The sequence below is a fragment of the Pempheris klunzingeri genome, chromosome 22, assembly GCF_042242105.1.
Source record: "Pempheris klunzingeri isolate RE-2024b chromosome 22, fPemKlu1.hap1, whole genome shotgun sequence".
Lineage (NCBI taxonomy): Eukaryota > Metazoa > Chordata > Actinopteri > Acropomatiformes > Pempheridae > Pempheris > Pempheris klunzingeri.
This window is the reverse complement of record NC_092033.1, coordinates 16,098,048-16,123,501: the sequence shown is the minus strand read 5'-3', so window position 1 is coordinate 16,123,501 and position 25,454 is coordinate 16,098,048. Positions and strand designations below refer to the sequence as shown.

The 25,454-nt window shown below is 43.2% G+C and overlaps 2 protein-coding genes across 4 annotated transcripts in view; one reads left to right on the top strand and one right to left on the bottom strand.

Annotated features, from left to right (window-relative positions):
* Positions 1-25,454, top strand: part of LOC139221955 (NXPE family member 3-like) — a 265,241-nt gene that overhangs the window by 59,500 nt on the left and 180,287 nt on the right. The window lies entirely within an intron of this gene.
* LOC139222009 (ras-related and estrogen-regulated growth inhibitor-like protein) lies at positions 9,838-16,775 on the bottom strand. Of its 2 annotated transcripts, XM_070853978.1 has the most exons (5): positions 16,681-16,775; positions 16,501-16,557; positions 14,342-14,415; positions 10,376-10,524; positions 9,838-10,280 (listed from the first exon to the last, which is right to left on the bottom strand). In XM_070853978.1, the coding sequence occupies exons 1-5, from the start codon at positions 16,730-16,732 to the stop codon at positions 9,995-9,997; spliced, it is 618 nt and encodes a 205-aa protein (XP_070710079.1). In that variant the 5' UTR covers positions 16,733-16,775; the 3' UTR covers positions 9,838-9,994. The 2 variants fall into 2 exon arrangements, with proteins under 2 accessions (XP_070710079.1, XP_070710080.1); XM_070853979.1 differs by lacking the exon at positions 16,501-16,557 and having other exon boundaries at positions 16,681-16,771.

Here is a 25,454-nt window from a genome sequence, read left to right as displayed (position 1 = left end):
GTATACTCTTGCCTGTGACGTGTGATTGATTTTGAATCTTTATCGTTCCAGGAAGTCCCACTGAGATAAAAAAAAACTCCTTTACAAGAGGGACCTCGCTGAGGGGAACAGCCATGTAAGATCACACTATCAGAAAAAGCTAATTATACAGCACCATATTCAAAAGATCCGCAATAAAACAGAGGAGCGGTTATTCAAACACAGTGGCCTCTCAGTGGAAAAAAGTCCCTCTCAAGCTGACGAATAGCCCCCCCCCCCCGTCTGTGCTATACGTGACCATTATTAAGACGTTACACAAGCAGGTGAGAGGGATGTGGGAGGTGATGGTGGATATCTTGTGTTTGAAGCAGTGTCTATTTATTCTCCCTATGAATCATGTCTCATCTTAATCTCATTAAAGGTCTTCAATCATTTGAAGTGAAAGAATCTCTTTAACAGGCTCCATGTCTCCAGTCATGTACCTTTCTGAAGCACATTGCTTGAAAATTTCCATTTTTTTGTTACTCTATACTCATCAATTTCAGTTTGCCAGACAGAGGGAGTTCAAACACATGAGAGCAGGGTGTGTGGAGTCCTTACGGGGTGTGTGGAGTCCTTATGGAGTGTGTGGAGTCCTTACGGGGTCTGTGGAGTCCTTATGGAGTGTGTGGAGTCCTTACGGGGTGTGTGGAGTCCTTACGGAGTGTGTGGAGTCCTTACGGAGTGTGTGGAGTCCTTACGGGCTGTGTGGAGTCCTTATGGAGTGTGTGGAGTCCTTACGGGTTGTGTGGAGTCCTTACGGAGTGTGTGGAGTCCTTACGGAGTGTGTGGAGTCCTTACGGAGTGTGTGGAGTCCTTACGGGTTGTGTGGAGTCCTTACAGGTGCTGGCAGCTTTCCTGAGGCAGTGTGAGCTGTAGGTGTCCCCCAGGGCTAGGAGCTGTATCCCACTGATCTGGTTGTGCTGCAGACGACCTGCTGCAGAGCTTCCCTGTCACCACTCAGAGAGGCAGTTTGTTAGGAAGCTCTCTTCTTGTTAGGGGGACACGGTATACATTCCTGTGGTGTTCCAGTACTTAATGTTACAGTGGATCCACTCATATCTTCTGAGAATGCTCTGACAGGATGTTCAGAATCATCTTGCGTAGTAATGAGCTGCTGGAGTTTGAAGGTGTGGTCTGTCAATAGCATCCTCTCGTATGTGACGTATGAAGCGCCAGAGGGATGGTGTCCTCTCTGGATCTCTATGTTCTATATGTGAACTGGTGTGCGTCCAGTGGGGCTGGGATGGTGGCTTTGACGGAGGGCCGGTCCTTCAAAGCACTTCGGTATTGTTCGTGTTGGAGGAGACCGGATAATAGTCAGATTACTGCTGTTTGTTTTCAGCACAGGCACTATGATGGCTGACAGCAGGAACTTGGGGACTGTTGCCAGAGCTAAAGACAGGCTGAAGATACTTGTGAACTCCTGTAATTGTAGTAAAAGTCAAAGTTAAAGCTCGTTTTTTTGGCACACGGCTGCTCTAGAAGACAGGGCCACCTCATTAGGTGATAACACATGACATTTAATTTGTCACCTGCCTGTATGGTCATCTTATTAAATATGATGTTTATGACGAATATGATCCAACAATAATAATGCTAATAATATATCATAATGTAATGTATACAAGAGTCTGAGAGGGGCCGTTCTTCTAGGTTCTTTGTAGCTCTTTGTAAGTCCTCAATGAGCTCCGACAGGCTAATACCCAGAATAGGAGGCCCCTCACAATCTGTGGCCCTCTGTTTGCCGTGCTGGACGGCTCTGGATTACCAGTGCGACTCTAAACACTCCGAGGCAGAAAGATGAGGGACAAGCCGATTCAGTGTCCTGCAGTTACACATAATTTGATCCGTTTGCGGTTTAACGATGTCGAGACGACTCGAAGCGGTGGCTCTTTTCATCTGCATACATCAGACATCGGCTTTAAGAATCAAAGCAGGTTAGCAGAGGAACAGTTTCATAATCTCATTATGCCTAATTAATTGAGTGGAAGAGATGAAGCTGTACTTCCTGACTTCAAAGACTTCAGACGTAGAAACCTTAAAGCTGCTCCGTGTGTGTATCAGCTGAAAGAGTTCCAATGCACAGACGATTCTCTCCCAGTTTAGAGCACATGATCTGTGCTGCAGGATTAATGTCACACAGGAGCTACAACTGGACCGGGTGTCCACATTCCCCCAGCCGCCCTCCTAAGAAATTCTCGACTAGCCACTAAGAAAATAACATGTAAAATTATAATTTTTTTGTCTAAAGATTGTCTAATCTAAAGCCAGGGAGTCTAGAAATATCATAATCAGGAATAAAAAAAAGCATCATGTATATTTAATGTGTAATTCTAGAATGTTAACTGTCATCATGACCTCAGAACCGGCATGTTGCCATAGTTTCACGCTCCACGGGATTGTAGTTTTTCTCTTTGTCTATTTCTGTGATTACCCCCGATTCCTAAAAACACAACACTCCTATTAAGCTGTTTACATGGCTATTGAAAATCAATATTCCTCTAATATTCCTCTTTACATGCAGCCATGCATACTCCTGTTCACATCGATTGCACACAAGATTTACATCCTGCAGAATAAATCCAAAACTTGTAATATTTTGTGCACGTGAATGTGATATTCCGGCCTCTCAAAATGTTTAAAAATAAGTGTGTTTCTCCTTCCCATCAGGACTGTGCTTTTCTTTTATGAGCGTGCATCTCTACCGCAGCCTTCCAAACTGGGCCAGACTGTAAACAGGCAAGTGGTCTTGTGTCATGTCTCGTAAACTGTGGGAAAACCCCCAATTCTGAATGCACTGTGTGTGATGTGCTGCTTGTCAAAAAAAAAAAAAGTAATAATGTTGGCCAGTCCCACATATTTTAATAAAAAAAGGACTAATGTAGCAATAGCTGGATGGACATTAGCTGGTGGGAGGGGCCGCTGGTGTGGTCTTCCATCAACTGCGGAGAAAGGTCCCTCATTACCATTCCATTATTTCAAATTAGTTAATACAATGTATTTGCATTTACAGGGGAATTAATGCAAGAGCACTTCTCCTCAGTCACACCCCAGGAGTGAATGCTCGTGGACTTCACTGAGGTCATCCGGTAAGTGCTTGAGTGCGAGAGTCTACGAGGGCCCCAGATGGTATAAATAAGAAAAGGACGGCACTTTGCCACACTTCACGTTACTCTAACGACGTCAAAGCATGCTACGCACAAAGCTTACTGACACGACTGTCTGGTTTACGGGACGTAAAATGAGTCTCTCTTTTTTCCGATCAATAAAAATCCAGTTGGGCAGGGCCAGACACTCAGAATAACAACCCGAGCCTGTCAGTGGCAATAACAAACACTTTCTTGGACGTGCTTTGATCGGGTGCAGTTGATCTGAAGCGGTGTTTCTCAGTCAAGGTACTGGGTGTCCACTGCCCTGCATGGTTTAGATGTTTCCCTGTTCACACCTGATTCAAATGACAAGGTGATGAGTATTTAGATCAAGTATCTAATGAAAAAATCATGTGTACAAAGTCAGTAGGTGACAGCTGTTATACCAATGTGTCTCATACATATTTAATCACCGCTGTATATCTTCTGCTGCTCAGCTTAACATTGGGTTTTGGTTACAGGTTGTTAACATTAATTAGGCTGACATCCAAAACTGTTTCTGCCTTCTTATCCATCAAAAGATTGGAAAAAAAAAAATGCCCATATGGTTGTTTCAGGAGTTCAGGCACTTCACCTCCAGCTGCCTCTGCCAGTCTGTGAGCCAGACAGCACTCGCTGTGCTGTTTTCCATGTCCACACATACAGGTGCCTATAGCATTCAGCAAAGAAATCTTCTTCAATTTTAGAAAACCATGTTATAATTACGAGTTTGCCTGATTTATTTCCGTATGTTTATCTAGAGTCTTTTTCTAACTGTGAAATCAGAGATCTGTTTCATTCCTTCACACGCAGTAAACATTCAGGGGTGATGCAGAGAGTTGGACAGGTTGATTTGTTAAGCAAATTTTCTAATGCAGTAAGTCATTTTTAATTAAAGGAAGTGCCCTTCCTTTAAACCCAGTTCTCTGAACATCACAAAAGGATTACCGGTAATTTGGCAGTTAAAAATGGGACCATTTATCCAAGCTGCATCATGTGTTGAAGCTGAAAGCTGACTTTTACGTAACTTTCATGTATCTGTCACTGTATGTTTTTGGGTTCAAGTCTCCTTGTGTTTTCTGAGCCATAGCAGAACAATCGGAGCAGAAATGAACCCAGCCCATTCAGATTCAGCGTGACTAGAGCTGTCAACACGAGCCACCGCTATCCAGCAAGGCTCATCTCGCCTCTGTCATCAGGGTGGACACAATCCGCCAGCATATCTGTGCAGGCGCCAGCAGCCGCTCCTCCACTGAATCGGGATCCTGGTGACTTTGTAATCTTAAATCTCCAGCCTTCTTCTTCCCCAACTAAAACATCTCAGGTGGCCTACGTAATCTCCAAACTCACTGCTAAAGCCAGGAATTGGGCCACCACAGCGCGTGACAGACAATCTCTGTCGTTCCCCTCAGAGTTCTTCAAGATCTTCGCCACCAAACTCAAAAGAAATGTTTGATCGATCATACTGCTTCGGAGAGAGAGGCAGCTTAAGACTTATCTAATCTAGTCCAGGGAGGAAGAAGAGCACTTCAATGACTTTGCACCATTGCCAGTGAGAGTAAGCGAGACTCTTTTTATGATGCCTTCTGTAAGGGTCCATTCTTGGACCTCTTCTTTTTAATGTATGCTTCCCCTTGCTCAGATCATTGAATCTTACAACACCTCATATCATACCTATGCAGATGACACACAACTCTACATAGCAGTCTCTCTTAGTGGTACAGGAAGGGGAGGCCAGTGTTCCTCCGGTCCAGGCCTTCGCCCATCTGTGCCACCACACCTGCTTGCAGGCCCGTCCCACTGCTCCGTGCCTCTGACCAAAAGTGTAGCTCCCAGCTTGCTTCTCCATCTTGAAGACCATGAAGCAGAAAATGTTTCTTTCAAATGTGATTTTACATCAGTATCAAATGCAGCAGTCACTATGCATGCCGTGTGTGATGGTGCACTATTTTATTCAGCGTTATTTGCTCTCACCTTCAGATCATTCCTTTTTGTGCACAGAGGATATTATGGGCATGTTAAGCTACTGTCCCATTGGCCGAATCGCTGTTGCAATTATAACCTCAATCTGAAGTCTGACTCCTTTTCTCTCCATTACAGTCTCCTGATGCACATTCCTGACATGTCTGCCCTGCACAGGTGTCTCCCCGCTGTAACGCAGAGCAGTGAGACAGGACAAACGGGGCTCAGCTCCGACTGTTTCTTTATCACTGGAAGAGCGCACCGCAGGAATGCTGGCAGTGCGCCTCTCTGCACGGCTCTGAATGGAGCACTTATCGCTGATCTCAGTGAGTTGACTGTGTGGAGTCCTGGGCTCCATGTGCCAGCTGGGCAGAGGGTCAGGTGGGCTTTACAAAGTACTGGGATATATGTACTGTCGGTGATGAGCACGCTGGTTTACTGGTTTCAGAATCTCCGCTATAGAGCTATTTTCTGTTTCCAGGATAGGTCTATTTCAAGAACCACAAACGCTAATGCAGCCTTTAGAAGCTTTTCACCCTGTTAGGCTGTATCGGTCTAAACTTATTTGTTGGTTAGTAAATAGTTTAAATATTATTTTACATTAGCTAAGTAGTTTTCTTGTCTCTTGAATCATTTTTTATTGTTTTCATTTATTTGTACTTATTTTCAAAATCATTTTTAAGGAATGACATGAGGCCTGAATGACCAGTGGGTCATTACAATCAAAATGGTTAATCACCTCGTTAATGTCTGAGCAATCCATTACGTTATGAGCAGTTTTATGTGCAAAGTTGACATTTTGGCCAGACCGGACAATGGCACGGATAGAAAACACACTGAGCCACCATTTTAGGGAATGATCCTCTGCGGACCATGAATATACAGTGCATACCATTTCAGGGCAGAGTAAAGTAGTTGTCAGTATCTTTGAATTCTTGAAGCTGGTTGGACCGACTGACCAGTCTTGACCTTGCTAACAAATAATAATGTGAAGCATATTGCAGCCCCATCCTTCTCTTTTCAGGGAATGCTGAATCCTGGGAGGGTCTCTATGCATGACGTTGTTTGTGAAAACGCAAAGTCTTTAACAAAAATGTCACCGTACAGGAATGTGTCACGATGATTACATAACCTCTCCGCACAAAATCTTCATTTTTAGCCTGGGACGAGGTGCTCACGTGAGACTAATACATGAGGGGTGAAATCATTGGCATTTCTGGAAAGTTCCTTACAAGAACCTGGGAGCTCCAAGTGAAATGTGACTCCATCGGGCTGAGCTGTGGCTGCAGGAACGGAGGGCTCAGGGAGATGAAGTCATCCGGCATCCAGGGGCCTGAGCCACAGCAGGACCTCATACAGGATCTCATACAGGTCAGAGACCGAAAACAGTTTCTTCAGTTCTGTTCTTCAGTCGCAAATCTCTTGAAGCTTTCACTTCTTGTAAACTGCATGGTGTTGGCAGATTTCAGGAAGTAAATCTGCATCTTTTTTAAAAATCATCTTCATCATGTTCTTGCTGTTGGCATGTGGCACCAACTACAACAATGGTAACATTTTCTCCAGTTCCAAATTACAAGATCCAGTAAGAACACCGCAATACTGGCTGAGAAACCGTGAATCACTGTGCTTGTCACACCCATCAAGGCAAGTTCCACCTTAACAGGATTTTCACACATGCAGACTTAAGGTAGCAGGCTCTCTTGCCCTCAATGAGCCTGAAACTTAAGAGTGTGTTCAATGGTAAAGCAGGTTGGAGAGCCCAGTGAATGTACAGGGATCCTGTCACACTTGGTACCAAGGAACACAGGAGAAGAACCCAAACACAGATGGAGGCAGAGGGTGATCTTCTGAGCTTTTAATATGAAAATATCTTACAGACTTACGCATTCAGGTTCTGGTAGCATAAAAATGAGGAACCAAAAGGGCAGAAACTGACAATGAAGACAGTGGGTGTGTTCTAGTGCTCATGCATCTATACTATTTAATATGCCAGAAAAATAATTAGTATGTTCCAATACTTGTATGTCTAATGCAGCATAAATACTCCACTCTATCATTATTCTAGCTATTGTCATTACTACTGTTACTAGTAGTTGTAGTACTAATAGTATTATAAACCACACAATGGCTGTTAAACAGACTAAAGCTTCATTGCTCAACAAGAGACCAATAAAATGTGGTGTTAAGTGTTAGAATTACTGTTCCCTTCGCCTGCATACTGCATGGAAACGATGCACTCTGTGAGGGCAGCTTGTACTACAGTTAAAAAGAGATCATAACTGATTGAACCAGTGGGCAGTATTACAGGATCTAACACGGCCCGTGCTGATCTATGGCCACAAGCAATATTGTCATTACTGATTCGCTTGTATTGATGAATGGAAATGAATACCAACGTGTGTATTGATGTATATTTTTAAATTAGGGGGCAACTTATATGATTCAGTCTGTGGTTGCAGTTTGTCGATGTATCTTCTTGAAATCCATTTCATCCAGTTAAATGCTTTTAACACCACACATTCAGGTGTGACCCTGATGTTTCCACGTTGGTGAAATGGCAGGATTCACATTATGTACCCATCTACAGAGGAGAACAATGAAGCAATGTGCTACGAGCTCAGGGTGTTTTTCACTGAGCTGTCAGCCAGGCTGATCTCTAGAGTAATGTGAGAGGGATTTCTAATGGATGGAACGGATTAGGAGCCACCATGCGCTGTGCTGATGATAACTCCACTGTCACAGCAGACGGATCCGGCTGGAGGCTGTCAGCTGGTGGGCTCTCCTGCACCCTAAACAAGCCCTAACCGCGGCCGTATGTTAGCCGTCATGCAGCTTGCTACATCAAAAAGATTCCAGGCCTCTGAAGCAGGCAGAGCCCTCTGACCTTCTCCTGGATCCAGCCAGGATTTGGTTATGCTCTGCTGCATGCACAGACCTCCCCCACTCACAGACAATCGCCGATGATTTCTGCCTGCATGATTGTTGCATGTCGGCGGAGAACTGTGAGCGTGGAAAGAAAGGTCTTGTTTTTTTTTTTTGGTCACTGATGTTGACACCAGAAACAACAAGTAGGTTTTCCTGCTTCCAAATACTGTGCTGCAGTTGAAACGGAGCAGTTGTTCAGAGGAATAAAACTAAATAGATCGAATCTAAAGGACTGGAAAGATGCATGTGAACAGCCTGCTTATGTCCTCTCATGCAACTGAGCCCGGAAAACACTAAATCTACTTTACATTGCTCTAGAGATAAGTCCGTAGGATGAATCTTAATTCAGCCCCCGTATGTGGGGCTGTCTTCATATACTGCTCTGATGTTTCCATCATTCAGTCCAAATGGAAAAAAGGTTTGTGACAAATGTGAAGAAATTATCTAAAGGTGTTCCTGACATATCACGTTCAGGGGGGAATAGGACAGTTAGACGTATAGATGGATGGATGGAGGGACAGATGGTCCCACAAGACAGACAGAAAAAATTCCCTTAAGGTGTTGCTAAGATAGCATGTTCAAGAAATTGGAGGGGATGGACGGATGGATGGACGGATGGATGGACGGATGTATGGACAGTGAGATGGAGAGATTGATAATTCCTTTGGTAACAGGTGTCATCTTTCAGTCAAAGTCAATGTTTGGGCCGCACTTTGATAAATTCTTTTCTGAGATATCGTCTTCATGAGAAGTGGGCAGATGAACGTATGGTCAGACGGACGGAGGGACGGCTGCCTTCCTTCAGTCCAAGTGGCTCAAGTGATTATCCAGAGTCACATTTTAAAGGTCACATTTCAGTGCTGTGGGCAACACAAACTAAATATATCTCAAGACTATCTCGAGACTAATATCTCCAAACCTGGACAGATAAAGCCCAAAGTAACATAAATATGGTATTTTTATTGTTTGGCTGAATTGAGACTTTAAATGAAAGGTGTGTGGAATAATCTTGCTCGGGCCAGAAATGTTTTGCATTCCGATGTCAACAAATGATCTTGAAATTATAGAAGTGGCTGCGTAGTACTAGCAGTGTAAAGACGGGTGAATGAATTGACATAGAGAAGCCTCCACACATGTCTTTACTTTTCTATGATCCACAGTGGCTGCTTCTGTGTAGTACATCCCCTGGAGGACTGTTTGCCTTCTCTCTTCTTCACACCTGCCTAAAGCTTTTGCACAGTACTGTATGTATATATATATATATATATATATATGTAGAGATATATATCACATCTACTCCATAGTTTGCTCTCATGACCCTCTAGACATATATTGTAAAATAATTCTCCACTTTTCTAGTCTTTTTAAACGTCTATACCGTATTCAAAGAATACAAATATTTATTTAACTAAAAGTGCTGCATGCTTACACACACATGCACACATATTAGTCCCCAAGCAAAGCTTTGGAGCATGAATGTCAATATAGTGTAAAAGCACTTTGAGTGTTCGAAAAGATTTGAAAGGCACCAAACAAATCCATTCATCATAGACAGTGACGTAGGTCACACTGATACAGCACACGTTTAAAGGGCTGAGTCACAAGTACACACTTGAAATCACGTAGTACAGTTCACATTTCATTTGCTTGTCTGATCTTAAATGTCACAAACTTAACGAACACTTCCATCAGGATGCGTCTCTAATGAAAGGTTTACAATGACTTTAAAGAAACCAAAGCACGAAATAGCGTAAGAGAGCAGCAAGCAGGCTCAGTTAATACACGCTGCGTGCAGCTGTTATATCACACTAACACCTCTCTGTACAGACGGACATCAGTTTATTGCTAATCAACAGCAACACCAAACACAATCAAAGATAAAGCCAAGTCAGAGGGTGTGTCTCAGTCCACCACCGTTGCTCCAGCCTTGACTCACAGCTGTCCTCGTATTTGACACTTCACACCGACTTCCTCCTCTTGCCGAAGACGTTGTTGATTAGTTTGGCCATGGACTTGGAGCCACTGGGCCGTCTCCTGCGCTCCCTGGCCTTGACGCCCATGCCAGCATTTTGCACCACCTTGGAGAATATGAGTGCCACCTCCTGGGAGTGTTCAGCTGCCGATAGCTCGTAGAACTGGCAGTGAAACTCGGCAGCAAGACTCTGAGCTTCTTCACGCTGCACCTCTCTCATGTGGCACAGGTCCTGTTTGTTACCCACCAAGAACACCGGCGAGTTTACATCCCTGTAGAGTCAAGAGGCAGAGCAGTTACTCTTACTTTGTAGACTGAAATAGGGCTATTTTACTGGTTATTACGTTACAGTGATCTTCATTTGTACCTTTTAGCAGATCCCAGGTGTAGATCTCTGATTAGGTGCACTATGGCTTTGGCAGTGAGGAAGGAGGAGCGGTCGCTGATATCATAGACTACAATGAAACCATCAGCCCAGTGGATCTGGTCGTTTAAAGTAGACTTACCCTCACAGGCCTGAAAAAACAGGGACAATTCCAGTTTAAGGATATTACAAAAATATAAATGCTACATTTTTTGGTCAAAAGAATTTGTGCATATTCAACCAGTTATAACATATAAAGACATAAAGCATTTGCGAGCCGGTCTGGGTCACGATCTGTGCCTGAATACACTGCATACTGGAATGCAGATGGGAGACAAATTAAAGGGAAAACCCAAATAAAAGACTGGAGAAACATATCAAATGTAGATGCCTTCATGAACCAAAGCTCACTGAATGATATGGTGAGTACGAAAGTGATAAAATAATGAATAAAATATTAGAACAGACCAGATGACTGACCCAAGAGCAAACTGTGAAAAAAACTAGTAATTGTTCATCTCATTAAAGATTAAGTGATAGCATGAGCCTGGTGAGCGAGGTGGCGGACATGGGGTCTGACTGATGGCTTTCACGATGCACTATAATGGGATTAGGGGGTACAATACAATGCAAAAGACATTAAGTAGTCAGTGTGAATGAAGGAGTGGAATACATTAAAGAAGGTGTGTGTGTGTGTGTGTGAGCGTTAGCAGAGAGGCTTAGAGTTTGTGGTGCTGCGGTGATTCTAGGATGGCCTCGCTGTCCTCGTGCTCTAACTCAGACTAATGGACACCGAGGCTGGACTCGGGCTGGAGGCAGTGGTTCAGCTGAGGACAGCCCTTCGCTTCACCGGCTCTCCAAAATAAGATGGATGATACTGACCAGCTTTTGCTTTACACTCACTGAATCCTATTTCGAGCAAGCACAACAAAGTGTAAAGCGGTAGGTTTGGGGTGTGCGGTGGTGTGGCTGTTTTGGTTCATGGATGTGCAGCAGCTGTATTAATAAATACAGTCTTGAAAACAAAAGCCCAATAAGTGAACGACGCTTCTCTTTCTCCAGGAGATCATAGTGTTGCACACAAAACCACAAACCCCCCCAGTCGTAAAGACTAGAAGGCTTTGGAGTATCTCAGTGTCTTGGCATACGCTTCTTGGAAACTAGTTCTGACTGGATTTTAGTTTTTTAGATGGCTTCGAAGAACCGTGAAGGCCTGTCGTGGCAGCTTGGGTAATACCAGGCTAGTGGGAGAATTAAGTAAATCCACTAAACAAATATAGAATTGAAAGACCTGGTAATTAAGGAGCCATACTGGCTTTGTCTGGGTGGAGTAACGGCAAACCGCGATGTCGGCAGAAGACTGTGAATTGACAAAGCTTGAAAACAACTTGACAACAGCATTAACCCAGCCCATTGCACTGATTGGCTGATTGTTAGAAACCTGAACAAAGCAGCAGCTGGATAGTCAGGGCTGAGTTCACCATTCAGAAAAATGGGTGATCGCGTCCCGGTCGCTGCAGTTTCCGATGAATAAGGTGGTAAAAGGGGCTGAGGCTTTCTGGATAGGTATATAGGTGGTGAAGCAATGGGATGGGTGTCATTGGTTGCTCGGGGATTGTGTAGGTGGTGACAGTTGGATGAGAGGGTTTAGGTTGACGTGAGATCGGCCTTCGTGGTAACAGATGGGGTGGGCGAGCTTGGCGCCGTGGATAAAGTAGCAGCTGTACAGAACAGAACAGTTTACCGCTTGGATGATGAGGGTTTAAATCCCAGTCAGCGCACATTCCTCAATAACTTTATAAGCATTATTACCGTATTTTCCGCACTATAAGGCGCACCGGATTATAAGGCGCACCTTCAATGAATGGCCTATTTTAGAACTGTTTTCATATATAGGGCGCACCGGATTATAAGGCGCATAGAATAGAAGATACTGCAGTCAAACGTTTGACTGGGGTTGCGTTGTGCATCCACTAGATAGAGCTGTGCTAAAGGGAATGTCAACAAAACAGTCAGATAAAGTCAAACTTTATTAAGCGTTCTGACAACTCCGTTCACTCCCATGGTAACGTTGATCAAACGTTAATGTGCATATTAACAATATCTCCCAGCCTTGCTCGCTCTTCTCCCAAACGTGGAGGGGAACTTTTCCCTGTTTCAGTAAACACGTAGTAAAAGAAACAGTCTGATACCGCTAAATCAAACGTTAGTGCATAACTCAACATTGTTCAGTTACGTATAACACGTAAAGCTCACTTTTTCAGTTCATTCCTCGTCCACGAATCCCTCGAATTCTTCTTCTTCAGTGTCCGAATTAAACAGGTGGGCGAGTACGGCATCCAACCTGCCCGGCTCCCTCTCGTCATTATCCGAGTCAGTGTCGCTGCTGTTGCCTGGCAGTTCAGAGATTATTCCTGCCTTCGTGAAAGCTCGGACCACAGTTGAGACTGATATATCAGCCCAGGCATCCACGATCCATTGGCAGATAGTGGCGTAAGTCGCCCGGCGCTGTCTCCCCGTCTTGGTGAACGTGTGTTCGCCTTCTGTCATCCACTGCTCCCACGCAGCTCGCAGTCTAGCTTTGAACGCCCTGTTGACACCAATATCTAGCGGCTGGAGTTCTTTAGTTAATCCACCCGGAATGACGGCAAGCTCCGAATTAGTTCGCTTCACTTGTTTTTTGACAGCATCGGTGATATGGGCGCGCATGGAGTCGTAGACCAATAGGGACGGAGCTGTGTGGAAAAAGCCACCCGGTCTCCTAACGTAAATTTCTCTCAGCCACTCACTCATCTTTTCCTCATCCATACATCCCTTCGGGTTAGCTTTGATGACGACGCCGGCTGGAAAGTTTTCTTTTGGCAAGGTCTTCCTCTTGAAAATAACCATGGGTGGAAGTTTCTGGCCATTAGCCTGGCAGGTGAGAACTACAGTGAAGGATGACTTCTCATTCCCTGTGGTGCGTACAGACACCGTACTGGTCCCCGTTTTTTCCACAGTGCGGTTCACGGGAATATCAAAGGTGAGTGGAACCTCGTCCATGTTGGTGATGTGCTCTGGCCGGATCTTCTTTTCAGTGATCTTCTTTTTGCAGTATGCGCGGAAAGTGACCAGCTTTTCTTGGTAATCTTTTGGCAGTTGCTGCGAGACGGTAGTTCGTGTGCGGATGGAGAGATTACGTCTTTTCATGAAACGAAAGCACCAAGAAGGACCGCCTCGAAATTCATCGATGTTCATGTCCCGTGCTAGCGCTGTTGCCTTCATTCGAATAGTGACTGTAGAGACGCTTCTACTTGCTGCTCTCTGTTCAACAACCCACTGTTCGAGTTTGTCCTCTAGCTGTGGCCATCTCGCTTTGTTCCCTAAGAAACTCGCAGGTCATCTTCTTGCTTCCTCCACTTCCGTACCATTGATTCATTAATATTGAATTCTCTCGCTACTATTCTACTGCGTGACCGATAGCCTTGAGCTTGAACTCTGCGTGTCTCTTGGAAGGTGCCATTTTGGGGCCTTGTACAACCAGTATGGATCAACCAATTAACCAATTGATCCATATATAAGGCGCACTGTTGTTTTTTGAGAAAATTAAAGGCTTTTAAGTGCGCCTTATAGTGCGGAAAATACGATATGTGCCAGTACTGTATGTCATCACTGTAGCAGCTTGTCACATCACAACAAGACGTAACATGACACAATTAAATATTTGCGTTTGCCTTTCCAATTGCCTGACATCACACGAGGTAATAGGACACCATGTGCTGGGTTCAGCTACGGTTCTTTCCTCAATATGATGCAAAACTGTAAACCCTGATCATGTTGCCGTGTGGGAAATGGGCTTTCACGACACAAAACAGAACGAGGATGAGACCAGACGGCTGCTTGGCAAATCAGATCAGGCAGGGATTTTTGGTGAGAAGATGCGACGATAACTGTCGCCGTTGTTCTTCCCACCTCCGTCTGCACACTCACCTGAGAGCATGAGTCATAGAGCTCGAGATTAACCTGCCTCCCGTCCACAGACAGACGCTTTCTGTACACGCACTCTGTGGAAGAGAGAGGGAGGACGGCAGCAAGAAAGGGAGAGAAAAAAGAATAATCACGACGAGACAACTTTCACTTGTCCACATATGAAGATCATGTAACCCGCGTCTGTCATTAATACATGAGCATCAAACTCTCCCTGGAACACCTCACGTGGTGCATTTGCCTCACTCTGACAATGGTTCAGGTGAATAAACTCAGATGAAACTAGATTACTCGTGGGGGAAACAATGGCCTGTTGAGCTACCATCAGAGGCTACATGTGAGTCATTCCCCTTGCAGGTCAGGTAGCCTTTCAAAGAAGCTGCCAAATAGAATCATTACAGCATGGCTCTTCAGACCACATCCTGGCAAACGAGCTTCAAAGATAACACTGAATGGGTCAAATGTTTCGCCCGTGCTCTCATTGTTGAGTCGCGGCAACATTTTAACAATCGCTGCACCACTCGCAGGCAATACTTGGCAGTTGGCTTCATGGGAGAGAGCACATACAGAGAAACTGAGATAAGAGGGCGCTGGATAGAAAGTACTGCAACTAGACAAACAGTGGACAGAAACCAGATCCCTGGCCAACCAAAAACAGACCTAATCCAAATAGTGGCTTTTTATAGGCAAGGGATATAAACAGACGCACAGTGGAACATGTGCATACGATAAGATAGGAAGGGGAAACGTTACAGAATATTACAATAAGAATGTGTGGCTTTTGCTAATGATAGGCTGGAGTGTCAGTTCAGAAGAGTCCAAAATGTGAAAACCTGAGTTTCAGCAGTGACGCCAAAGTGATGGCTTCTACTGATACCTTACTTAATTTGGTACAGATTTGAAATGAAACACCTTGTCCTATTTATTATTATCAAAAAGCCACATACAGTGCGGTATGTATGGAAATGGAAATATGGGATAGACTAGTGAGGCCGGAACAGGATGTGTACCATCTATAAATCAGTACGTGGAAGAGTACAGGACTGATGTGCAACCTCTTCCTCTCTTGAACATCATCATCATCATTATCTTCTTCAGACAGGGACACATTCTCAGCCCACTGACCCACAAGGTGAATTAGGAGGTAGAAGCTCACGCTGTGTTAAAACCCACTGAGCTTGATTTGAAAGTTTAGAGGAGATCCCAAAGTCGACATAATGCTGCTGATCTTCAATAAGGCTGAAAAATCACTGCTTTTTAAGGAACAGCCCTTGACTTCATTCAAATTAATCCTTTCATGCGTAGAGGTCACTACAGCGTGCAGCTATTCAAAAGCTGTTTTCTTGTATATGCATGAGTTTTGATGGCATAGTTGCACATCAGCGACTACAGTGGATGCTACTGCATCATCTCACACACTGCTGCCCAGTGGGAAGCCATTGCAAGTGGAAAAAAAAAAAAGAGTGAAACCAAGATGGCTGACAGACAGCCAGAAACACCAAGTTGCTCTTTTTTTTCTGTTCAAACCTTCTATAAAAAGAAACCCTTGCAGGTAAGAAAAATATGGGACATCAAGTAACATCTAAGGAGTCATGCAATTGCTAAACTTTCCAAGTATTGATTTTATATTGAGAGGAAATTACAATATTCACATGTCCACTGAAGTGTACATCATGCATCACTAGCTATATTTCAACTACTGGACATGTAAATATATCTTTAGAAAATTTGGGTTGAAAAAAAAGAAGTTCAAATCTTGTTTTTCATGCCTAAAGATGAATAAAAACACTTAGTAAAAAAGAAAATTCATAATTCATGCATGAAAGGGTTAATTCATGTGAACAGGTTCTGATTTTTGACTAGATAACAGGACCATGTGTTTTAAACATCCAAATCCAACAGAGTGCTTGAAATGAGTCTTTTTTAATCTTATTTCACATTTTTATGTGCTATAATTAGAATCAGAGAGCCTGATTTATTAAAGGACATCCCTTCAAGTCAAATTCACTCAAATTTGCTTATTTTTAAAAGATGGCCTTAAATTTGAGAGGGCACTTTTGCAGCGTGGTCCACCACCATGTAGGGCTACAGACACACAGGCTGCTGGACATATTTCTGATTACACTGTTTTTTTTTTTTTCTTTCAGAAGCTTGATAATTACCTGCAGAGGATGCGTACTCGCCAATAAAGCGCCTGGTCAGGAAGCGGACGATCAGAGCTGCAGACAGACAGACAGACAGACAGATAGGCAGGCAGATAAACAGACAGACAGATGAGGCGGATCAGAGGGAACAACCTGTTTATCTCCGACCTCCAGCAACATGTTCCACAGCGCTCCTACCTGACTTCCCGACACCGTCGCTGCCCAGCACGGTAACCTTGATCTCATTCATGTTGGAAACAGGTCTGCTCTCCGCCACAGAAATGTCCCACACACGTCATGCTCTGCTCTGCAGGGCAGATCTCGGAGGGGACGCAGCTGGGTCCGAGTCTGCGTCCGCGGCGCCGCCGGTGCCGCTGCGCGTCCGCGGGGGGGCGGTCCGTCCTTCTGGAGAGGAGGCTGGAAGGATGGGGGAGGAGAGGGGGGCAGAGCAGAGCAGAGTAGAGCAGGGGGCGCCTCCAGTCCTCCAATCTCCCATCCATATAAGGATCAATTCATCAATTATAGCAGTCATTTCACTGAATTATGTTTTTTGTTTTTTATTTATGCCAGATAGAAATTAGAAGCTATTGTTGATCATTAGAATAAAAGGTCTCCCTCTCATAATTAGGCGAGGACATACATAAAGGTATGTGTTCATTTCTCATTAGACTTTTTGTTCAGGAGCAGCAGAATCTCAAGGTTCAAGTAGAAAATTGCATTGGTGGAAGAAGTACTCGTACACCAAAAACAACGAAGAAGTCCTGCACTCAAAATCCTCTGTCCTCTTCAGTATTAGTGCAAAAGGGTTTTTGGCTAAGTTGAAGCACCAAAACACTGCACACCCACTTCACGCCCTGAGGGTGATCAATAGCAGTGCCTTCAGTCAGAGACTGATTACACCAAGGTGTAATTCGGAGAGACACAGGAAGTCTGAACCTCTTTTTATTTATTTATTTATTTATTGTATTTTAACTGTGTGGTTTTTTGACTGTTTTGTATTATCTGCTTGCACTGTTGATGTATGTCTGCTTGGAAAGCTGCCGTGCTATTGTAATTTCCTGTTAAGGATTATTTAAGTATCTATCTATCTAAAAGTAGAAGTGCTGGTTCTGTAGTCAAATGTCCCCTGTGACTGATATATTAGAATATGACATTATTAGATGCAACAAAGCATTTTACCGTTTACTGTTGCCTCCACCTGGAGGTCAGGTCATGAGAAATCGTCAGGGCTCCGAGATGATTAAAGGAAGAGGAAAGCCAAGTTTTTGCCATATTGGATAGTTTGGACTTTTTTTTTTTTTAGCCGCAAATGGTCATTTAAATGAAACCACGCGAGGATTGTTAGATGGGGAATGTGTCTTTGGTGGAACTGCTAGTAGGACGCAGACATCTGACACATCACAGAACCAAAATGCATTGTATTTTGTAAGCTTGCGATGTTTTTGTGTAAATTCTTAAACTACAAGTTAAACCAGTAATTGTAGCTGTCCGATGAATACTGTAGGTCAACGTGCTGTTTCCACATTGCCTGATGATTCTTTTGCTCAATAGGACCACTGGACTTGCAGGGTACCCATCCTGCCCAGGCGAACATGCAGTTGAAATCAAGTATTTAAAAGCTCTTACTTTACTTATGTCAGTTGCTCTTTGTAAGAGCCATTTCTGTGCGTGTGTTTAAGTTGTATTGCATTAGAGTCCTTTGTTTATTTTTGCTGTGAACTCAATGTGCCTGCCAACATGAAAATGATAATACAAAAACGTCCTTATAAGCTTAGAGAGAAATGGAGGGCGAAAGCATGTGACGTTTTTGAAATCCATGGTTGCCGGGCTGGCTTTAAGGACATCGTCAATTTCACTGAGTACCAAGTCAAGATTGTTTCTGATCCAACTTTTGGTGATATCCAAGATACTCCTGTCATTGCAAAAGGAGGCAACAAGGCACAGTTGCAGCAAAGGTCACAATTCAAGAGAAATAGTTTCGCAACTGCTGTCTTTATGTCAAATGAACCGGCCGTGAGTGTAAATAAAAAAAAAAGCATCCAGACTCAAACACAAAGCCTAAATTCCTTTGTTTATTTCTGCTGTGAGCTTCCCACCACTTGGGGCATCCCTGCTTGTGAGAGGGCAGATAATCAGCCAGGTGATGCACCCAGGTGTGGCTGATGAAGAGAGGCAAACAGTTTTAGACCGTGACGTGGTGTGGTGTGTCAGGTTTGTTTGTTTAATTCAGAATTGATAATCTGCTATTGGAAACTGGAACCGAAGAACATAAACAATAAACAGCACCATATTGTGGATTAAGCAGCGGAGTGGACATGTCCAAACATCCTCGCCATCAGCTACCAGGTGCCCCTGATCGATTGGCGAAAAGGGGTCACTACAATAAGTCTAAACCTGCTTCATTGAGGACAGCGCTGGATGCTGTTGCAGGTCGAGCGGCTTTCTTCTTTGTTTGGTTCCGGAGCTACTGGAGCTGCAGTCAGTCAGGAGGAACCAGGACGTCAGCACAGCGCACCTGTATGCCTGCCAACACTGAGGTATGTGTAGCTCCACACTACATGGCCATTGAGAGGGTAACGTTACTGGTGAACGTGTGCACACATCTTTACGCGACTGTGCGCATATGCATATGACAAAGACTGATTATTTGCATAATCATGAACATTAAAGAAAACGAGATTGAGACTGAACTCTTAAAAGAGACAGAAAAACAAGTTGATCTAGGAGCAAGTGTGTGTGTGGGGGGGGATCTCTCTGTGAAAAAGCGCTCTGTTAAATTGACAGAAAAGGCCATAATGGCAAAGGTTGAAAAGCTGCAAAAAGAGAGAGAGTAAATTAAAAAATGCAGTCATTCTTAAAAACATGATTGTTAATTTGATGGGTGATAAAAGCTTTGTAAAAGAGGTGAAAAGTACATTTGCGAAATATACTAAGCTGTGTGATGAAGCTGCTGCAAACCATCAATCTTTATTGAAGTTTTTGCCACCAGATGAGTTTGAAAAGAATGAAACATGGTTTAAAGCAAAAATGCTATCTGTCAATGAGTTCATCACACTGATAAACTAATGGTTGGTTGACAATAGAAGTTGCTGAGGGTGATGAGTTGGACAGAGGGCCTCAGGCAGAAAGGAATGAAGTGGATTCCCAAACTCTTCATACAAATGTGGAGCCTTGGACTGAGGGAATTAATGTGGAGCCTCAGGACAGCATTTCCAGTGTAAAATCCAACACTTCCAGATGTTCAAAGAGTTATGTCTCAAAGTCCAACAGGTCTACCACATCATCTGCCCGGCGTCAAGCGGAGGCAGAACAGGCTGCGCTCATGGAGCGTGCTGCTGCACTTGAGAAAAAGCATGCTTTGGAGGAACAAGCAGAGCAAATAAGGAAGAAACAGGAACAATTGGAAATTGAAACACAACTGGCAGCATCTGCTGCAAAATTGGCAGTGTTAAGTTCCTCACCACAGAGCAGTGTGGCAAGTAAACACAGTGAACGTTCAGATGGAATGGCATCTTATTTGAGGCTCAAGCCTCATTTAAAGCTTTTCGTCCCAAAGGCAAAGCTGGAAGTTGCTCCCAAGCAGGAAGCATCTGTCAACACACAAGCACATCACACAAATGTAAATCTCAGTGCTCAAGCAACACCTTTTCAAGGCAATGAAGCTCTCTACCGTTTGTTACACAAACAAAATGAAGTAACAGAACTACGTGTCTACTTTTAATGGAGATCCTTTGCAATTTAGGGCTTTCATGAGTGCCTTTGAGCAATGTGTGGAAACCGAGCAAAAAGGAGACTGCTTGTACTATTTGGAACAATTCACTTCGCCTAGAGAGCTGGTTCGCAGTTGCCAACATTTACCATCAGACAGAGCTTATGATGCTGCCAAAGATCTTCTTACCAAACATTTTGGAAATGAATTAAAAATCACAGCTGCCTATGTGAACAAGTTAACTGAATGGCCCACTGTTAAGGCAGAGGATAAAAAAGGCCTGCAAGCCTATGCGTTGTGCTTGGCTGAATGCTGCAACACTATGCAGGAGCTGTGATATTTGGATGAACTCAATATGCCTGCCAACATGAAAATGATAATACAAAAACAAGAGAAATGGAGGGCGAAAGCATGTGACATTTTTGAAATCCATGGTCGCCGGGCTGGCTTTAAGGACATTGTCAATTTCATTGAGTACCAAGTCAAGATTGTTTCTGATCCAACTTTTGGTGATATCCAAGATACTCCTGTCATTGCAAAAGGAGGCAACAAGGCACAGTTGCAGCAAAGGTCACAATTCAAGAGAAATAGTTTCGCAACTGCTGTCTATATGTCAAATGAACCGGCCGTGAGTGTAAATAAAAAAAAAAAAAAAAAAAAAAAAAAAAGCATCCAGACTCAAACACAAAGCCTAAATTCCTTTGTTTATTTTTGCTGTGAGCTTCCCACCACTTGGGGCATCCCTGCTTGTGAGAGGGCAGATAATCAGCCAGGTGATGCACCCAGGTGTGGCTGATGAAGAGAGGCAAACAGTTTTAGACCGTGACGTGGCGTGGTGTGTCAGGTTTGTTTGTTTAATTCAGAATTGATAATCTGCTATTGGAAACTGGAACCAAAGAACATAAACAGCACCATATTGTGGATTAAGCAGCGGAGTGGACATGTCATTTACACGCGTTGAAACATCCTCACCATCAGCTACCAGGTGCCCCTGATCGATTGGCGAAAACGGGTCACTACACTCTTCTTTCTTTACAGTGTATCTGCTTGCTGGAGGGGGGGGGGGGGGTGTTGGACTATCCAATGTGACTACCTACACCCAGGCGTATGTATGAAAGAGCATGTTTTGTGTTGAATGTACTCTACCTTTTACACTTGTATTTAGCATATTATTTAAACCCACACTATGATCTTTTCCTAAACCTAACCAAGTAATTTTGATGCCTAAATCTAACCAAACTGCAGCTGGAAAATTTAAATTTCTATAAAGAACAAAATAGATTTCTAGGTAGGATGTGAAAGTCCTGTATCCAAACCATTTAGCCACCACATCTGTCTCTATTTATGGAATTTTATCATCACTACGTCGGACATAATCAGACAACCATTATTTGTCTATTTGCACCCAGGCCAGGCACAAATTGACACTCTGATTGCTCAGATCCACCGTTGAATTCCAATGTGTTATTTCCCTGGATCTCTGCACCTTATGTTAATCAGTAAAGGACTGTGGTGTTTGTTTCACAACGGGCAAACAGTAATACCTCATTAGGTGTAGGTTCCCCTCCAAGAACATACCTTACCCATCTTTTCTCTCTCTATGTGTGTGTGTGTGTGTGTGTGTCAGTGTTAAATTCACAATATTTCAAGTTGATGATTAACTCTCTGGATGAAATATGTGCAGGGTAGTCAACAGCATATTTCTGAGGCCTGCAGCCCCTCTGGCAATCCTGATCTTACATAACTACAGCTTTCCATCAGCTGTAAACACGCAGTCCGACCAGAACAGTTGAGCTGCCAGGAATCGCTGGATCAGCACCAAGTGCTACTCTGATTTCCTGAAAGATTTCGTTCCTTCCTTCTTTCATTCCCAACTGCTGCAGGGAAGAGACCCTACCCCTTCATGCTATGTCAACAATGCAATTTCCCTTTGAAACTAACTGGATAACAGGAGTACAGAACAATCAGCTCTCAGAGACATCTGCATTTCACACCAAGGTAGTTTGTACACCTGGGATAGTGAAAAAGTGAAGTCCTGGCTATGCTAAGACGTGTCACACCTTTAACCCTCTGCTCATACATCAGTCGCAGTCATGCAAAACGGACACCCGTATTGCGCTACTATCTGTCTGTTTAGTTTTGGTGGCTAAGCTGATGTCACACATCTTCTGCTGTGCAGAGAATTGTGGGTCACAACAGCCACAAAGCATGCTGTAGCTATTTATCGTCCCCCAAAACCTAGTTGTAGCTTATTAGTTCATGTCTCTGGTTTTATGTCCTCTGTTGCTCTTAGTTAAGGCATAATCTTATTGGTTGGAAATTTTCATATTCACGTGGACGACCCCGCTAGCAGTTTCGCTTTTGAACTTTTAGGTAGTTGTGAATCTTTTAACCTCAAACACATCCTACACGTGATCAAGGCCACACTCTTGATTTAGTTTTTACTCTGGGTTTGCTTGAAAGTTTTTGTCTCTGATGACAGAATGGTCATGTTTGATATTGACACTTCAAGAGGCAGCTCCTTCCCCAAAACGTACCAGTCACTCTCGAACCCTGGCTTATTTCTCCTCTGTTTTCTGTGCGTGACGATATCATCACATTATCTTTTGTCATTTACGTTATCATGATGTAAATGACTTGATCAGTTCAATGTTTTACGCTCGTCAGTTTTAGATTTTGTAGCTAACTTTGTGGCTCGTCTCCAGTTGGTTTTATTTATTTATACATTGTGTTTTAATTGCTGTTATTATTGTAATAATACGAAGGTCTTATGGTTTATTGCTGCAGGGGTTTGGTTTCAGGTGAGGCTGTGTGAACAAGAGAACAAGAGAGCAGGTGATCAAATTGCAGCCGAAATGACAGCTGGGGGAAATTTTAAGCTTCGGCGGCTATGAGATGATCACTATAGAGGCTACTGAAGTCTCCTGTGATGTTAATTCAAACCACAGTGTGGCTGCATATATCTTTCTTCATGAGGTTTTTATTTTTGCAGGTTTTAAAACTGGGTGTACTTTACAAGCCATCAGGAGCGCAAGGGCAGATAATTGAGGAAAAGATCCGTCATGTCTGGAAATCCTCATAAAGATGAGGAAGCTGTGCGAGCAACTGCTGATAAGTAAAGCCCTTTGTTTAATAGTTATTATACGATAAACTTTATTGTCCCCTTAAAGAAATGAATGCCATTCTACATTTTACACACTGAGTTAATAAACATGTGACATGGAATTCTGGCTCTATGGCTCATAGCATGTTCGTAATGTTTAGGATGTTAATAGAAGAAAGCATGAATGGGTTTTTTAAAATGTTTGAATCGCTACTTGAGTACTCTTTATTACCTGCCAAAGGGTATAAGTGGTTTGGAAGTAGAGTACTGAATGCATATTTGTAGTGGCCACCAGGTGGAAAAAAGTCTTCTATTAATTTAGAAATGCTGCAGCAAAATAAGAAGCAGTACTTGCCTGTATACTTTGTGTGGCTGGAGGATTCTATCCAATGAGGCACAGATCAGGGCCAGGACAATATGGTAGACACCAGAAAACGTTCCTTGACTGAACCTGATTTTGAACACAACTATAACATGGGGACACTTGAGGAGGTCTCCATGTACACCAACTCCAAAGGGGAACCACATCAGCCGCACAACTTATACCAAGTTCAATAGGCTAACCAAATAAGTTGTTAAACAGCATAAAACATGGCCAAACTGGATAAAAGCCAGCGTTTGGCTTCAGGTTAGAACATCTACGAGAAAATGACACATTCTAATGGTTCTACCATCCCTGAGACAAAGTAACCACAATGAAAGTACAGTCACACTGTGTGCTCGTCTGAACTCACAGGATGGAATGGACCTCTGCTATCGATATTAAAACAGTCCAAAAAGAGGATCTTACACAACAGTCGATGGTCTATTCTGGTCTGAACATGATAATTCATCGACATAGTGAAGCAGAAGAAGTAATGCTGTTCTTTTCTTTATAACATAGCAATAGAAATACAGAATAAATAGAGGGTCACATGCTGTACATCATATAATATGTATTGTCATATCACTCTATGTTAAGCAGGATGGTGATGATGAACTAGTTAAACAGTGGTATAAAACATTTTTTAAAAATGAGGTGACTTCCGCCCAGCACCCACACAGCCACATTTCACAGCTCCACCAGCTTCTCCGCTCTGATAAGGGCTTCTAAATGCAAGTGTGATTATGACCAGGACTGAGGGGGATTGATACGGAGGATGAATGATTACATTATCACTGCCGTGTACACCGACTATTACACACCTTATCAACAAATGTAAATCAATAGCATCCTGACGTAAATAAGTTGAGTTTTAAATGGGCTAGAACAGATATGAAGTATATTTAGGAAGGTCACCCTCTGCCAAAAGTTATGTGTTCTGTTCAGTGTAAGAGATATGCTCGTTCCTTCAAATGGTCTTTGAAGGGTTCGCAAAATCCAACTCCAACTGTGCTTCTGCTGCACTGTGTGTTCTTCAAATAAGCTTCCTTAAGAACATGGCTCCATGGCCTGTGGTTTAACATGTATAATTTCACTGAATGGCTAATTTCTTATGATAAATTATCACAGCAAACATGTTTCTCGTAGAGGCGGATGATGTATGATTTAAACATTGGCCTTAAAAAAAATTAGTTATTGTCATCAGTGAACTGTTAAGTGTGTACGGTGTAGTTTTTTTTTGTTTGTTTTTTATCAAACATCTAACAACATGAACAGTAGCCTTCATAAACAGTAACAATGGTTATCACCTGAATAATTATAGAAATAATTAAAGCTGCAAGCAGCGTTGGAGGGCCCTCGCACCTTCGTGCACGTCGGGTTGGACGGCGGCTTCATCCTGTAGCCGGACGCCGACCCTTCCATGCCAAGCTCAGAGTTTTCATGTATTTCGGACAGTGCATCAAGGAGTCACTTCGTGTGTCCCCTAGGTGGCGCTAGAGAACAGCCACTAATCATCTCCTATATTTCAGCATATGAAGTGTTGACTACACCGTGAAAATTTCATGCAAATCAAATGATGATTGGCACAAAAGTCTTACTTCCTGTTGCCACTAGGTGGCGCAGTGACTGTGGTCACTAACTGGCATGTAGGTGTCTTCAGAATCAGAATTACTTTAATAATCCCCAAAGGGAAATTGCTTTTTGTTACACACAGCTCCAAAAGAATAAGAATAAACTTCATACACAAAGTAAAATATAAATATATAAAAGTATGAATAAAAAATATGTATTAAAAA

What these genes read in the sequence shown, in the direction of transcription:
- LOC139222009 (XM_070853978.1), bottom strand. Translation starts at nt 16,732, where the DNA reads ATGAATGAGATCAAGGTTACCGTGCTGGGCAGCGACGGTGTCGGGAAG. An exon ending in CGAGTACGCATCCTCTGCAG is followed by an intron (nt 14,416 to 16,500) that starts GTAATTATCAAG and finishes TCTCTTCCACAG; the next exon opens with AGTGCGTGTACAGAAAGCGT. An exon ending in CACCTGGGATCTGCTAAAAG is followed by an intron (nt 10,281 to 10,375) that starts GTACAAATGAAG and finishes TTGACTCTACAG; the next exon opens with GGATGTAAACTCGCCGGTGT.